The sequence below is a fragment of the Ornithorhynchus anatinus genome, chromosome 7, assembly GCF_004115215.2.
Source record: "Ornithorhynchus anatinus isolate Pmale09 chromosome 7, mOrnAna1.pri.v4, whole genome shotgun sequence".
NCBI classification, from domain to species: Eukaryota; Metazoa; Chordata; class Mammalia; order Monotremata; family Ornithorhynchidae; genus Ornithorhynchus; species Ornithorhynchus anatinus.
The window spans coordinates 66,740,865-66,757,573 of record NC_041734.1 but is presented as its reverse complement, the minus strand read 5'-3'; the positions used below and the strand labels follow the sequence as shown (position 1 = coordinate 66,757,573).

At 53.6% G+C, this 16,709-nt stretch overlaps 1 protein-coding gene across 1 annotated transcript; it reads right to left on the bottom strand.

Annotated features, from left to right (window-relative positions):
• Nucleotides 1-351: 351 nt before the first annotated feature.
• Nucleotides 352-10,040, bottom strand: TULP1 (TUB like protein 1). The gene is made up of 14 exons (XM_029069661.1): nt 10,035-10,040; nt 9,635-9,758; nt 9,065-9,114; nt 7,816-7,851; nt 7,526-7,550; nt 7,269-7,379; nt 6,835-6,924; nt 5,946-6,040; nt 5,291-5,461; nt 4,556-4,668; nt 3,838-3,946; nt 2,677-2,775; nt 1,231-1,402; nt 352-485 (listed from the first exon to the last, which is right to left on the bottom strand). The coding sequence occupies exons 1-14, from the start codon at nt 10,038-10,040 to the stop codon at nt 352-354; spliced, it is 1,335 nt and encodes a 444-aa protein (XP_028925494.1).
• Nucleotides 10,041-16,709: the final 6,669 nt, after the last annotated feature.

Genomic DNA, 16,709 nt, shown 5'->3' with positions numbered 1-16,709 from the left:
CCCTGGAGCTGGGCGGGAGGTACTTGGGGGTCAGAGTGGTGGGAGTCAGGAGAAATCCGGGTCATGGGTTTATGGAGGGCTGGCAGGAAGAGAGGAGAGTCAGGGCTGGAGGGTTGGGGTTCCAGGGGAATCTCCGGGAAGTAGCTACTGGGGCAAGGTCCCTGGGGAACTTGAGCAGGGAGGCTGATTACAGAGGCCTAGAGGGTCTGGGAGGGCCTCCAGAGAGAGGTGGGGGGACCGGCTCTAGTTTGGGGGGGATCAAACTCTGGAGGGAGGCAGGCCCGGGGATTGTACCAGGCCGCCTGACCGACTGGCCCGTCCCAAGCTCCTCCGGCGGCGTCGCGGAGGGAGTCACTCGCAGGCGAGTTTCCCGTCGAAGCTGGAGAGGGCAATGGCAAAGCCCTGCAGGGCACATAACGGGTAGCGATAGTCCAGGGTGAAGGTGTCTTCGGCCACGCGGCCAAACTGCAGCACGATATAGTCGGCTGGAGGCGGGGAGAGGAGGGAGAGGACCGGGGGTTGGCTGTGGGCAGGGGGTGTCGGGGTTGGAGGTCCTTCCTGGCTCAGTCAGGGCCTCCCTAACCCCGGATGGAAGTGGGAGGGAGGGAATCGAGAGGGCCCTCCAGGGTCCCAATCTTTCACCACCCTTATGGGGGGCATTCCCTGCTCGATGTCCAACCCCTCCATCTCCAACCCCAGTCCCAGCACTGGCTCACTCCCCTCAACCCCTTCTCCCTTCCCGCCTCACCCCCCACCCCCATTTGGCTGCCCCCCTTCTTCCCCAACTAGGCCCCGCTAAGCCCAGGTTCTGATCACCCATTCCCTGCCCCTCCCTGTCCTAGCTCCCAGGGACACAGGAAGCTGCTAAAAATATTCCTTCTTTCTCACCCCCCACTTGAAATCCGATATGTGGGCAGCAGCTTCCCAAGGGCTTGGGACAGGTGTGGAGGAGGGGGAGAGAAGGGGACACTTGCAGGGATGGGGGGAGGGGGGATGCAGGGAGTGTGGGAGAGGGGAGGGAACTTGGGGGGAGCCAAGATTGGGGGGGAGCTGGGAGTGAAGGGATTGCTTGGGAGGTTGAAAAGGGGGCGACAACGGAGGCATTAAAGAGGAGGCTATCCAGCACTCTGAACCTGAACTTCGCTTTGAAGTGAGGAGACCGAGGAGGGTGTGGGGGGCCCTCCCCTGACTGCGAGGCAGCCAGCCTGGCTTGAGTTGACGGACACTCACGGTCGTCGTCGTGAACAATCTGGAAGTTCTTGACAGAGGCGTGGGTGACCCGGCCGTGGAAGTTGAGGGTATAGGAGCCGCTCTGCTCGCTCCACACCGGTGTCTTGTTATGTAACACCAGCAGGGTCTCCAAGGTCTTGTTCTGCCAGCGCACCAGCAGCCCGTCGCTGGCCTAGGGGAATAAGGGGGTCTGGAGGTGGGGACCTCGAGGGAGCTGCCAGAATAGAGCTAGGGTCCCGTGCCCACTGCGGGGTCATGGACGGGGGGGGGTCAGTCTTTTTGGGTCCCTTTTCATCTGTGCCTAAATACATAAGTGAGAGTGTACATTTGGGTGTCTATGTGTGTGCCCGTGCGATTGCACATGTCCACATGTGCTTGTGGCTGGGCCAGCCTGTGAACGTTTACGTATCTGAGCGTGAGTGGGTGTGGGAGAGAGGGTGCATCTGAATGTCTGAAAAAATCAGGGTGCACATGAATGTCGGAGTTGGTGTGAGAGAGTCGGTCATTTGGGTCTATAGGTCCGTGTGTGATTGTGCATGTGAGTGTGTGATTGTGTGTGTGTGTGTGTGAGAGAGAGAGATAATAATAATAATAATAATGGTGGTATTTGTTAAGCGCTTACTATGTGCAAAGCACTGTTCTAAGCGCTGAGGGGATACAAGGTGATCAGGTCGTCCCACGTGGGGCTCACAGTTTTAATCCCCATTTTACAAATGAGGTAACTGAGGCATAGAGAAGTTAAGTGACTTGCCCAAAGTCACACAGCTGGCAAGTGGCAGAGCTGGGATTCGAACTCAGTCTGTAGAGGAATGTGACTATGACTGCTTTTGTGTCTTTTTGCTGTTTGAATATCTTTGAGTGAGGGTCCGTGTGGGGGGTGGTGGGGGGGAGTGGTTAAGTGCATTTGTCAATCTGGGTGTGTTTGTACGTATTGTGTGAGTATGTTTATGTGAGTGTGTATGTCAGTCTGTGAATGCGGGTGTATGTTTACATTTTTGTGCGTATCTGATTGCAGAAGAGTTGCAGGGTTAGATGGGGCGAGAGTTGATAGTCAGGTGTCGAAGTAGAAGTTGGTACACATGGAAAATCCTCATCGCAGCCCCACTGGGGGCCGGAGGTTGGAGCACCGGCAACGGAGCCCTTGAGCAACAAACCCGGAGTCACGTCCACGAGTCTGTGCCATACATGTGCAGTTGCTCTAGGGACGGCGGACAGCTGTGGTCTCGGCAGCCTAAGGGGTAATTAACCGACCATGTACACAGCAGCGCCCGGCCCCCTACCTCGAAATCCTTGAACCGGGGGGCTAATAGGGGACTTAGGAGGGACCACCAGGTTTGGCTTTGGGCTGAATTGTCGCGGCCCCTGGGCTTGGGATCTGTAAGATCTGTGGGCCAGGCTTGGCCGGCACGGGGCAGTAGGTCAGAGGGAAGGGTCAGGGTGACTCACGTTGCGGGGCCGAATGGGGACCCTCTCGCTTTCCGAATTCATTCCTGGAATAATGACCGTCATGCGACGGGGACCCCGGAATCCGAGTACATTGGTCTCCTGGGGCAGAGAGAGGGAGGGAGGGAGGAGACAGGGAGAGATAGAGACGCGTGATTCCAGACCCCAGGGAGCATAAGGGCCAGAACGGGATGGGGCGGAAGGGGGGGGCGGTTCAGGGTAAGAGGTCACAGAAAGCCAAGGGTCAACGGTTGGTGGTAATTGTAAAAGACGGAAGGACAGTAAAAGTGGAGGGGGGAGGAAGGGGGACCACTTGTGGAGTGTAAGATCCTCGAGGGCAGGTACTATGTCTTTTAATAATAATGGAAGTGTTTGCTAAGTGCTTTCTCTGGGCTAATCATTGCTACACACTGGACTTGGTACAAAATAACCAGACAGGAAACGATCCCCATCCCATGTGGGCCTCACAGTCTAAGACGAGGGAGAACAGCGATTTAATCTTGCTTTTTCAGAGGAGGAAACTGAGGGACAGAGAGGTAAGTGACTTGTCCAAGGTCACACAGCAGACAAATTGTCAGTCAGTCAATCGTATTTTTTGAGCACTTACTGTGTGCAGAGCACTGTACAAAGCATTTGGGAGAAACAAAAGAACAGACATATTCCCTGTCCACATCGAGTTTACAGTCTACAGTGGGACGGTAGGGCGGGATTAGAACCCGGGTCCTTGGACTCCCAGGCCGGGCTCTTTCCAACAGGCTGTGGTTCTTTGGTGTCTTTCCTTTCTATGTTCTCCCAATCCTTGCATACCATAGGCATTTAGTAAATGCCATTGGTGATGGTGACAACAGGGGGAGAGGCAGGGAGAGAGAGGTAGTATGGCCTAATGGTTAGAGCACCAGCCTGGGAGTCGGAGGGACCTGAGTTCTAATCCCAGCTCTGCCACTTCTCTGCTGGGTGACTTTGATCAAGTCACTTCACTTCTCTGCCTCAGTGATCCCATCTGTAAAATGGGGATTAGTCCTGTGAACCCCATGTGGGACAGGGATTGTGTCCAACCTAATTAATCTTGTATCTACTCCAGGGTTTAGAACATCGTTTGAGACATAGTAAGCCCTTAACAAATACCATTATTATTATTATTACTGTTCTGCCTTTGGACCTTACGTAGACCACGGCGGCCAGCTCCTGCCGCACCGCACCCCAGTCAGTGACGGCCCGGTCGGGGTTCTCCCCGTTGTCAAACACAGTGAACCGGGTCCCCAGGAGGTTTGACCTGAAACCAAGGGCAGCGTTGGAGTCGGGACCAAAGGAAGGGGAGGGATGGAGTGTGACTTGCCCCAAATGCAAGACCGAAGGTGGGACCAGCTAGAGGTGTAGGAGTGTAGGGAGGTGGGGAACTGGAGCAGGTGGGGATTAGATGGTTCTGGGTGGGTCAGAGACAGGGACACGGATCCTTTCCGCTGCACATCCTCCACCATGCCAGCCACTTATCCTGGCCTCCCGCCCGTTCTGTCTCCTTCCTGTGGCTCTGGACCCTTCTGGTCTGAGGGAGGGACCAAGTAGTAGCACAGTTATCCTTCCGTTCGAAGGTGCGGCTGTCACCAGAGGCGGAGTGGTCACTCTGGACTCTCCCCCAGCTTTATGCCTGGGATTGAGCCTCTCCCTTTGCCCTCCTTCTAGCTCCCAGGCTCCTGCCCTGATCCCTCCTTCTCCATCCCTTCTCCTCTCTTTGCTCTTCTCCCAGCTTCCCCACTCCATTCCTTCCCCTCATGTCCTCTTGTCCCTTTGGTCCTCTGACTTCCACCCTCATCACCGCCGCCCCTTCCTTCGTCCCTTCCCCGCTTCCTCCGGCCCTCCCCACCCCTTTCTCCCTTTTTCCTACCTGAGCTTGCCGACAAAGTTGTTCCCACCACGGGATAGGTCTATAGGATCGCTGGAGATCACGTAGTTGGACGTTTTGCTTTTTTTGCGTTTGCGCCCGGCGAGGAGAAATACCTGTAGGGAGAGTGGGCTGGGAACCCGTCCTGAGCTCCACCGGGTGATGCCCTCCTGCACTTTACACTTCCCCTGGAGAAGTCTAAACCTCAGCCCCAGGCCCGGTCCCAGCTGCAGCTCCAGCACCAGCGCCAGCCCATCTCCAATCCCAGGTCCATCCCCAGCTCCGGCCCAGGACCAGGGACCAACCCTAGCCCTTGCCCCAGGTCCAGTTCCAGGTTCAGCCCCTGCCGCAGCCCAGCCCCAACTGGAGCCCCAGATCTAGTCCCAGCCCCAGCCCTGACCCTAGTCCCAGTCCCAGCCCTCGTCCCAGTCTCACCAGATCCATCTAACTTCCAGGCTGCTCTTAATTTACTGTGCTATTGGGGGTGGGCAGATCTGGGGTCTAGAGAACACATAAAGGATCACCCAGGGGAGGAGGCAGCCCCAAGCCTTGGACTTTGGAGAGAATCACGGCCGATCAGAACCTCCTAGCACGTCCTCTCCTGTTACTGTGGCCCAGCAGAGCGAGGGCCCAGTGTGGGTTTGTATATGACCCCGGGCAGCTCCGGATCAATTCCCACCCTCGGCCCCCTCCCCGCCCTCCTCCTTTTTGTCCCGGCTGGCCGGCAGGCCCACCCACCTTGCGCTCGTTGTCCAGGTGCAGGTAGTAGGAGGGGTAAAGTCCGCGGTCCATCCCTTTCTTGTCCCGGGTCAACCGGCAGCGCACGGTCCCCCCTTGGGGGGCAGGCCGCAGCACAAACTCCTCAGGGTCACCCACCTCAATGGGGGGAGACGGGGCCCGCTCCTCTTTCTGAGTAGGGTCAGGGAAAGGTTTAGGGAGAAGCCAGGCCCGGAAGTCCCCCACCCTCACTCCCTGCCAGAGGGGACACCCTTCCAAATTAGACTGGACTTTCCAAGACCCAGAGGGTACCCCTCTCTTTCCGGGTTTCCCGTCGGAATAAGGATGATCGTCGCTAGAGAAGCAGCATGGCATAGCGGATAGAGCACGGGCCTGGGAGTCAGAAGGTCATGGGTTCTAATGCCGGTTTTGCCACTTGTCTGCTGTGTGACCTTGGGCAAGTCACTTCACTTCTCTGTGTCTCAGTTCCCTCATCTGTAAAATGGGGATTGAGACTGGGAGCCCCATGTGGGACAGGGACTGTGTCCTACCCGATTTGCTTATATCCACCCCAGCGCTTAGTACAGTGCCTGGCACACAGTAAGCGCTTAACAAATACCACAATCATCATCATCAGTTCCCTCCCTTTAGACCCCTCTCCCTGCTCCCCTCACACCTTGCGGGTCTTCCGCCCTTTCCCTTTCTGGTTACTGTTCTTCGTGGTTGCCTTCTCCTCCTTGCTCTCAGTGGCAGCGGGCACTTTAGAGGGTGCTGAGGGCCAAGAACAAGAGGGAAGTCAATCTGGAGGCCTCTGGGTGATCCCAGGAACTAAGGGCTCTGGGGTTAAGGTGGCTATGTGCTCCTCTTCCCCCAGTTCCAAAATCTCCTCGTTTCCCTAAAAGTTGGTGGAGTGGAGGGGGCGGAGGGAAGATGGAAAGAGTGGCTATTTCTCCCAACCCTTCTTTACTTCCGGATCACTTTGTTGCTCTTTGAGAGCAGCTGATCAGTCTGAGACAGGGTGACGAAGGGCGGGTGAAGCAGGTCCACGATGCGCTGGGGGAGAGAGCTCCCCTCTGGATGGAACCCCCAGAGCCAGGACTGATCTAGTTGTTTTCCGATAGTTCCAACCCAGCCCTGGGCTCGGTGGGCCTGGAGGACCCAGCTTGAGAGAGTGGGGGAGGGTCTCAGGACCCAGCATTTCAGGGTTTCTTGGGCCTCTTGCGGGAAGGCTAAGGTGGAGACAGTGGGTCTGCTGAGCCTGTCTAGCTGAGTGATGTGGATGTCTGAACAGACCTGGTTCTGACTCATTGGGCATGCATGGCTTCCTCCCTCCTCCCCCTTCCCTCCTCCTCCTCCTGCTCTTCCTCCTCTTCCTCTTCCTCCATCTCCTCTCCCTCCTCCTCCTCCCTCTCCTCCTCTTCCTCTTCAGTGATATTTGTCTGGGCCTGGCCAGGTGTTAGGCTGGGTTTGAGCCCTATGCTCCTAGAGCTAGACTTAGTCCAAGACCAGTTCCACCTGCCCGTGCCCTGGTTGGCCAGTATGGATCTAGGCCTGGGGTTCCTCACGTTGCTTCTTAGCCACTTTCTCCTGGGGACCGGTCCCTCCGACCTGGAACATGGTCACCGGGCACTTCTTCAGGCCTCCTGGGGGACTGCCTGGGGGATGATCTCGCTCCGCCTCACTTGACCCTGCTGGAGATAATAATTACGGTATTTATTAAGTGCTTGCTATGTGCCAAACACTGTACTAAGCCCTGGGGTAGGTACAACGTAATCCGGTCACACGTGGGACTCACATTCTAAGTAGACGGGTGGCGATGGGATGTGAGGGAAACTGAGGGGGAGCCGGGGGGAGCCGAGGGCCAGAGCCTGGGGTCCCACCCACCCACCCTTCTGAAGACGTGTAAATATCGGGGCTGAGGATTCTGGGTCCTGGGCCTGCAGAGCTGGAATGGGACCAGACGGGAAGCTCTTGGGGCTAGGATGGGATCAGTTCTCACCATTTTTCTTGCGCCTTCTCTCCTGGAGCACCTTGGCCCCTGAATTCCCAGTAGCTGCCTCCTTCCTGCCCCGCTGTACCTTCCCAGAGGTCCCGTGGCCTTCCGGATCCCCTAGGGGTGGAGAGAGGGGCTTGAAGGGATCCCCCAGGCCCTTTGGGCCCAATTCTAGGCGTCTCTGTTTCCTTCCCTAGACCCTCTCTCTCCCTTCTTCGCCGGCCTCTCCCTCCCCATTCTTTTCTGCTCTAGATTCTCTCCTCAGTTCTTCTCCCTCGTCCCCTCCTTCTCTCAGGCCCATCTAAATCAATCCCAGCCTCCTCTCCCCCAATCAATTATTTGTACTTATTGAGCGCTTACTGTGGGCAGAGCACTGTACTAAATGCTTGGGAGAATACCATATAACAGAGGTGGTAGACACATTCCTTGCCCACAAGGAGCTTGCAGCCTAGGCCCAGGCTCTGGCCCCCTCACCCCGGAGCTGGAGCTTGCTGTCTTTAGGGGCCTTGTGTTGGGAAGCTGTCTTGGAAGCTTTCAAGGTAGAGTGTTTGACCTCTTCTTCATCCTCCTCTTCATCCTCCTCCTCTTCCTCTGGGAAAAAGGCCCAGTGTCATTCTCGGAGGGCAGGGGAGGGGGGCAATTTTTTGTATTCTCTCCCTCTCCCTGCTGACCCATGGATCCTGGCCTCCCCTAACCTCTCCCTACCCCTGCTAGCCCCTCCGGGAGATGAGCTCAGTGTCCTCAAGCCCCTGGGGCAAGTGAGCCTTCCCTGTTGGGTCCAATGGTCTGAATAGGGGATAAGCTCCCCTGTCTTTACTGAAATTACCCAGAAGTGTCTACTCAGTCAATTCTAAATGATTTATATGAGGCACAGCAAAAACGCAGGACTGGGAGACAGAAGACCTAAGTTCTAGTTCCAGCTCTGCCACAGGCCTTCTTTGTGACCTTAGGCAAGTCACATAATCTCTCTTAGCCTCAATTTGCTCATCTGTAAAATGGGGATAAGATAGATTGTGAGCCCTGTATAATCTGATAATCTTGTATTTTAGCACATAGTAGGCGCTTAGTAATGCCATTGTTATTTACATAGTTACATCAACATATTTATATAGCAAGAGGTTCCACAATAGGGTCACTGACTTTTCATCAGAAGTCAAATGGACGGGTCAGTTCTCCCAGGTGACTATCAGGTAACCTCCCCTCTCCCAGCCCCTCCAGGACCACCCCCAACCTCTTTAAATATTTCTTTTGCCTTAATCAATCATTCCATGGTATTTACTGAGCGCTTACTATGTGCAGAGAAATATACTAAGTGCTTGGGAGAGTATAGTAGAATAGCTTTGGTGGACACGTTCCCTGCTCACAAGGAGCTTACAGTCAATCAGTGGATCAATCACTGGTGCTTACAGTTCACAGAGCACTGTACTAAGCGTTTTGGAGAGCATTCATTCAATCAAGTTTATTGAGCTCTTACTGTGTGTGGAGCACTGTACTAAGCGCTTGGGAGAGTACAATACAACAGTAAGAAACATTCCCTGCCCACAAAGAGCTTACAGTCTAGCTGAGTTGGTAGACACGTCTAGAGCTTACCCTCTGCCTCTCCCTAGTCCTTCCCCTATCAAGTCCTTTAAAATTGTTTCCCCATTTCTTCACGACTCTCAGCACCCTTGCCCACACTCCAAGCCTTCACGCCCCCGAAGCTGTAAAGGCTACACTAATCGAAACCTATGTGTCGTAATCCCTAAAAAGTGAAAATTTAGAAATATTTCCAGTGCCGTTTGTCTTGCCTTGAAACGTCTTACTTGGAGGACGTGGTGGGTGAGGACGTGTGAAGGGGCAGAGCGGCGGGTTCCTGGGGGGAATGGGGAGGGGGTTTCACAGGAGGACACCAAGATTGCAAGACTCTGTCAGGAAGTGGGAAAAGCTCTCTTTTCTGGGGCAGAAGGGGAGACTGAGAGTAAGGTGGGGGTGGGAGAGGAGAAAGAGTAGGGTGCTGGGTGGGGTCTTACCTCCTTGGGGGGCAGGGGCCCGGGCTACAGTAAGAGAAGTTCCTGTTGCTGTTGCTGCTCTCGATGGGTTCCCTTCCTTCCTCCCAGAGTCCCCCATGGCCTTGGCGTCAGGGGCCTCCTGGGTCCGGGGCTTAGGGGACGGCTCCTTCCGACGGCACTGGCCTTTCCTCGCCCCTAGGTCAGATGCCCCTGTCAGATTGGGGATTCAAGAGACCAGCCTGGGGATCTGCCCAAGAACCTCACCCCATCAAGTCCCCTCACCCTGGGTATCCCCCTCCTTCCCTGGAGCTCTAACTAGCCCAACTCGCCCTGGGGGTTCCTTTGCCCACCCTTTCTCTCCCTAGGGGTAGCCTTCCCTCTCACCCTGGGGGGGCCCTCCTGGCCCGGCCCCCATCCCGGATCGCCGGGGTCTGGCTTCTGCGAGGGCTGGGCTTGCTTCTGGGGGCTCCAGCTGCTTCTTCTTTGGCTTCTTCCCCAGGAGGTCACGCTGTAGGTCGGGGGGGAGGGAGGGCACTGGGGCTGAGGAAGACGGTGGGGCCGTGCCGCCGGAACTAATCAGTTTAACTGGGGCCCAGAATAACTGCAGATTATCATGGCGGCTAACCCCCCCTCCACCCCAGCCCAACACACTGCTTCTGCAGGGATCCGTGGGAGCCCCCGAGGAACGGGGTTTGTGTTGGGGGAACTTGGGGTTTCCCACTAGGAGATGAGGGGGAGGAGCCCACACCCAAATTTTGCCCCAGTTTCACCTGGGCAGACTCACAGGCATTTCTCCACACACACACACACGCGTGCACACATCCAGCCACACACCCAGAAATCCATCCACGCGCTCCCGCGGACGGTCGCAGCGGCCCACGCAGTCGCACCTCCTCTCACAGACACACGCGGTCCCACACAGATGCTCACCCGCAGCCACGCACGAGAACTAGCCTCACGCCCAAATCCTCAGGGAGGTTCTCTCAGCCACCTACCCAACCCCGTGGCCTCATCCACTGACAAACACATAAACACAAACTCGGGCCCGTCGCAAACCTAACCACAGAGTCACACACTCATAAACCTAGTCACACCAACTGAACCACTCCCGGACCAACACAGGCGATCCTCCACTAGTTGTGCGTACACCTACGGTCGCATACAGCTGTTACCCCAAGTTCACACGCACACACACACGCTCGCACCCACAGACACACGCACCCTCGGACATGCCCTTACCCTTACAGGGGATTATCCTGGGGGATCATTATGGCTCCATCTGTTTCATTCCCCATTCTGGTCCTTCCATCCTCCACCCTCCAGTCCCCTCATTCTAGGATGGAGGGATGGAGGGCTGAAGCACTGGGAAGGGAGTGGGGGATGAGTGGCCATCTACCTTTTTGGGGCGTCTGTGCACCCCAGGAATTCCAGTCTCCTCCTCACGTCCGCTGTCGGCAGGAAGAAGTGGAGCAACGGGCGGATAAAGGACCGCGTCTTCCCCATCTGGCTCGGCTTCCTTCCACCCTCCAGCATCCCCTGCATCTCCCTGGACTCCCTTTTTTCCCCCAGCCTCCTTTCCCATCCGTCTGGGTCCCCGGGGAACTCGGGTCACCTTCCGCTCTTTTAGAGATACCTCCTCCCCTCTACTACTGCTGTCTCTCTCCTTCCCCTCAGTCCCTCCCCGCTTCCCCCCAGGTCGGGGGAAGTTGGGGAGGTGGAGGAGGAAGGATCACTGACCTGTCAGAGGCCCAAACTTCCCGAAGGATGTTGTCCTGGAGTGGCATCGTGGCCCCGTCCCCCCACCCCCGCGACCCAGCTCCCACCGCCTTGGCAACCTCCTCCCATCCAACTGACTTCTCCTCCAGTCCTCTCTCTCTTCCTCCCCCTCCTCCCCCTCCAAGCTTCCAACTAATCCTCCAGCTCATCCCTGGGGCCTCCCCGACAGATCCGGACAGAGGTGGACATTTGGGCAGGTGTGTGGATGCTAGGCAGACATAAATTTAGACGTGTGTGGCCCTCTACAGGCAATGGGTGGGCATCTGTGTGTTTCTTGGTGTTAGTGTCAGAGTGTCCTGGAAGTACGGCTCTGTATGTGCTTCCTCATATTTGTGTGTGTGTATATATATGATAATGATAATGTTGGTATTTGTTAAGCGCTTACTATGTGCAGAGCACTGGAGAAGCAGCATGACCCAGTAGAAAGAGCCTGGGCTTAGGAGTCAGAGGTCATGGGTTCTAATCCCGGCTCTGCCGCTTGTCAGCTGGGTGACTTTGGGCAAGTCACTTCACTTCTCGGTGTCTCTGCTGCCTCATCTGTAAAATGGGATGAAGACTGTGAGCCCCACCTGGGACATCCTGATCACCTTGTATCCCCCCCAGCGCTTAGAACAGTGCTTTGCACGTAGTAAGCGCTTAACAAATACCACCATTATTATTGTTATTCTAAGTGCTGGAGTAGATACAGGGTAATCAGGTTGTCCCAAGTGAGGCTCACAGTCTTAATCCCCATTTTACAGATGAGGTAACTGAGGCACAGAGAAATTAAGTAACTTGCCCACAGTCACACAGCTGACAAGTGGCAGAGCCCAGGATTTGAACCCATGACCTCTGACTCCCAAGCCCGGGCTCTTTCCACTGAGCCACGCTGTTGTACGGACTCTATATGGGTAACCTTCTTATATTCTCTCCCAAGCACTTAATTATAAGACTGTAAACTCATTGTGGGCAGGGAATGTCGCTGTTTGTTGTTGTACTGTACTTTCCCAACCACTTAGTACAGTGCTCTGCACACAGCAAGCGCTCAATAAATGCGATTGAATGAATGAATGAATGAATGAATAAAAAAATAAATAATCATAACTGCGGTATTTGTTATGCGCTTACTATGTGCCAGGCACCGTACTAAGTTCTGGGGTGGATACAAGCAAATTGGGTTAGATCGAGTCCCTGTCCCACATGGGGCTCATAGTCTCCATCCTCATTTTACAGATGAGGTAACTGAGGCCCAGAGAAGTGAAGTGACTTGCCTAAAGTCACACAGCAGGCAAGTGACGGAGACGGAATTAGAACCCGTGATTTTCTGACTCCCAGGCCCGAGCTCTATCCACTATGCCATGCTGCTTCTCGCTTAGGTCAGTGCTCTGCACACAGTAAGTGCTCAATAAATACGATTGACTGACTGTGCTTGTGTGTTTATGACTTTGGGCTCTGTGTATGTAATCCCATGTATGTGTGTGTGTATGTGACTGTAATAATAATAATAATGTTGGTATTTGTTACGCGCTTACCATATGCCAAGCACTGTTCTAAGCGCTGGGGTAGTTACAGGGTAATCAGGTTGTCCCATGTGGGGCTCACACTTTTAATCCCCATTTTCCAGATGAGGTAACTGAGGCACCGAGAAGTGAAGTGACTTGCTCAAAGTCACACAGCTGACAGGTGGTGGAGCGGGAATTAGAACCCATGACCTCCGACTGCTAAGCCTGTGCTCTTTCCACTGAGCCACGCTGCTTCTCTATGTATAGGCACTGTGTGTGTATCCTCGTGTGTGTGCATGCGTGTGCAGGTGTATGCTTCTGCAAGTGGTGTTGCATGTATGTACGACCTTGCACTTGAATTTGCACCCTTATTCACCCCTTCCACAGTCCCACAGGACTTATGTACCTAGCCCTAATTTGTTTATTTATATTAATGTCTGTCTCCCCTTCTAGACGATAAGCTCATTATGGGCAGGGAACATGTCTACCAACTCTGTTATTCATTCATTCATTCATTCATTCAATTCATTCAATGTTCTTGTCTGTCCGTCTCCCCCGATTAGACTGTAAGCCCGTCAAACGGCAGGGACTGTCTCTATCTGTTGCCGACTTGTTCATCCCAAGCGCTTAGTACAGTGCTCTGCACATAGTAAGCGCTCAATAAATACTATTGAATGAATGAATGAATGAATGAATTCAATAGTATTTATTGAGTGCTTACTATGTGCAGCGCACTGTACTAAGCGCTTGGAATATACAATTCGGCAACAGAGACAATTCCTGCCCAATGATGGGCTCACAGTCTAATCGGGGGAGACAAATGGACAAAAACAAGACAACATAATCACGATAAATAGAATCAAGGGGATGGACACCTCATTAACAAAATAAATAGGGTAATAAAAATATATACAAATGAGCACAGTGCTGAGGGGAGGGGAAGGGAGAGGGGGAGGAGCAGAGGGAAAGGGGGCTTAGCTGAGGGGAGGTGAAGGGAGAGGGGGAGGAGCAGAGGGTGGAGGGGGAACAGAGAGGGAGAAGAGGGAAAAGGGGAAGCTCAGTCTGGGAAGGCCTCTTGGAGGAGGTGAGCTCTCAGTAGGGCTTTGAAGAGGGGAAGAGAGTTAGTTTGGTGGAGGTGAGGAGGGAGGGCATTCCAGGACAGCGGAAGGACGTGGGCCAGAGGTCGACGGCGGGATGCTCTCCCAAGCACTTAGTACAGTGCTCTGCAAGTGCTCAATAAATATGTTTGATTGATTGATCTGTACATAGGTTGGCCGGACACGTGTGAAGGGATAAGGTATGTCGTGGCGAACCAGTGCTGTAATCCTTAACTCCTTGATTGCTGCTTCATTTCTTCCATCTCCTGTCCCTCCAGTTCCCCTCTTTGCCCTCTTCCCACTCCCAGAGTCTCCCTTCTCAATTTTTTTAAGTGGTGTTTGTTAAACACTTTCTGTGTTCCAAGAACTGAACTGAACGCTGGATGAGATATAAGATAATCAGGCTGGACGTAGCCCTTGTCCTTCGTTGGGCTCACGGTCCAATTCTTTAGCCTGTTCCTTCCCCTTCTTCAAACCTTTTCTTGGCAGGGAATTGTTGTAGGGAAGAGATTCTAATCGGGGGAAACCCTCTCAACTCCTGGTCCGTGGGCCTGCTTCCCTCCCCCTTCTGGGGGTCTTCGGTTGGCGGGAGAGGGGTCAGGTCTAGACGGTAAGCTCGTTGGTATTCACCAACTCTCTTATTTTGTCCTCTCCCAAGCACTTGCTACCATCCTCCACACACCGTAAGCGCTCAGTAAACATCACTGATTGATAGAATGAAGAATCGATCAATAGAAGGGAGGAGGAGGAGGGGAAATGAGTGTGTGTGGGTGTGTGAGAGAGACTATATCAAGCAATCAATCAATCAGCGGTATTTATTGTGCATTTACTGTGTGCTCCGGTGTCCGTGGGATTTTCTTCGTAATGATGATGGTGTTTGTTAAGCGCTTACTGTGTGCCAGGCACTGTACTAAGCACTAGGGTGGATACAAGCAAATCAGGTTGGACACGGTCCCTGTCCCCCGTGGGGCTCCCAGTCTCAATCCCCATATTATAGATGAGGTAACTGAGGCCCAGAGAAGTGAAGTGACTAGGCCCAAGGTCACACAGCAGCCAAGGGGCAGAGCTGGGATTAGAACCCAGGACCTTCTGACTCCCAGGCCCGTGCTTTATCCACTACGCCATGCCGCTTCCACGCTATGCCCTGCCGCTTCCTGTGTATGCCTGGCCCTCTACGGGTCTTTCTTTATTTTTAGTGTATGTTAATAATAATAATGTTGGTATTTGTTAAGCGCCTGCTATGTGCAGAGCACTGTTCTAAACTGTTCTTAACTTCTCTGTGGCTCAGTTACCTCATCTGTAAAATGGAGATTAACTGTGAGCCTCACAGGGGACAACGTGATTACCCTGTATCTACTCCAGTGCTTAGAACAGTGCTATGCACATAGTAAGCACTTTAACAAATACCAACATTATTATTATTATTATTATTATTACAGGGTCATCAGGTTGTCCCTCGTGAGGGTCACAGTCTTAATCCCCGTTTTCCAGATCAGGTCACTGAGGCACAGAGAAGTGAAGTAACTTGCCCACAGTCGCACAGCTGACAGGTGGCGGAGCGGGGATTCGAACCCATGACCTCTGACTCCCAAGCCCGGGCTCTTTCCACTGAGCCTGCTTCTCCGTGTGTATATGTCTCAGCGTATGTCAGTGTGTGGGTCTGATTATATCCTACCTGTTTACGTCTGTCCATAGGTGTCAACTTTTCCTTTTGTACGGAGAAAGGAAGGTACGGGAAGGGATATTCAGACTTGGGTCGGGGCTTTCAGGGTTGGGGTTTCTGAAAGGGTGGGGCAGCCCAGCCGAAAAGAGAACCTCATCCCCAGCCAGAGCGCCCAGACCACAGCCAAGAGCCGCAAAAGTGGCATGCAGAGCCAGAGACTGGCCCACCCAGAGACCCAGAGGGAGACAGAGAGAAGTACTATGAGAATATGAGAATACGAGAGTCAGACAACACCCCTGAGGCTAGGGACACTTAGGGAGCTCCAAAGGCTGTGGAGCACGCACAGCGTTTAGGGACAGGCAGCACACAATAATAATAATAATGATGATAATGGTAGTATTTGTTAAACGCTTACTGTGTGCCAAGCACTTTTCCAAGAACTGGGGTAGATACAAGTTCATTGGGTTGCCCCACGTGGGGCTCACAGTCCTAATCCCCCATTTTACAGATGAGGTGACTGAGGCACAGAGAAGTTAAATGACTTGCCTAAATTCAAGCAGCTGATAAGTGGCAGAGCAGGGATTAGAACCCACAACCTCTGACTCCCTAACCCGTGCTCTTTCAGACAAGCGGCGTGGCCAAGTGGAAGGAAGATAGGGCTGGGAGTCAGAGGATCTGAGTTCTAATGCCAGCTATGCCACTTGTCTCCTGGGTGACTTTAGATAAGGCACTTAACTTCCCTGCACCTCAGTTCCCTCGGCTGTAAAATGGGGAATTTGGCTCAGTGGAAAGAGCATGGCCTTGGGAGTCAGAGGTCATGGGTTCTAATCCCGGCTCCGCCACTTGCCAGCTGTGTGACTTTGGGCAAGTCACTTAATTTCTCTGTGCCTCAGTTCCCTCATCTGTAAAATGGGAATTAAAACTGTGAGCCCCACGTGGGACGACCTGATCACCTTGTATCCACCCCAGCACTTAGAACAGTGCTTTGCACGTAGTAAGCGTTTAACAAATACCACCATTATTATTCATTCATTCAATCATATTTATTGAGTGCTTACTGTGTGCAGAGCACTGTACTAAGCGCTTGGGAGAGTAATAATAATGTTGGTATTTATTAAGCGCTTACTATGTGCAGAGCACTGTTCTAAGTGCCGGGGTAGATACAGGGGAATCACGTTGTCCCACGTGAGGCTCACAGTTAATCCCCATTTTCCAGATGAGGTCACTGAGGCTCAGAGAAGTTAAGTGACTTGCCCACAGTTTCACAGCTGACAAGTGGCGGAGCCAAGAGTCGAACCCATGACCTCTGACTCCGAAGCCCAGGCTCTTTCCACTAAGCCATGCTGCTTCGTAACAATATATCAGATACCTTCCCTGTCCACAATCTTGGGTTCTAATCCTGGCTCCCCCACTTACCCGCTGTGTGACTTCGGGCAAGTCAT

Bases quoted from the DNA above. Each gene is read 5' to 3' on its own strand.
- TULP1 (XM_029069661.1), bottom strand. The intron at 7,852-9,064 runs GTAAGACGTTTC...TTTTTCCCAGAG, and splicing joins TCACCCACCACGTCCTCCAA to GAAGAGGAGGAGGATGAAGA. The intron at 5,462-5,945 runs GTGTGAGGGGAG...GACCCTACTCAG, and splicing joins AAGGGCGGAAGACCCGCAAG to AAAGAGGAGCGGGCCCCGTC.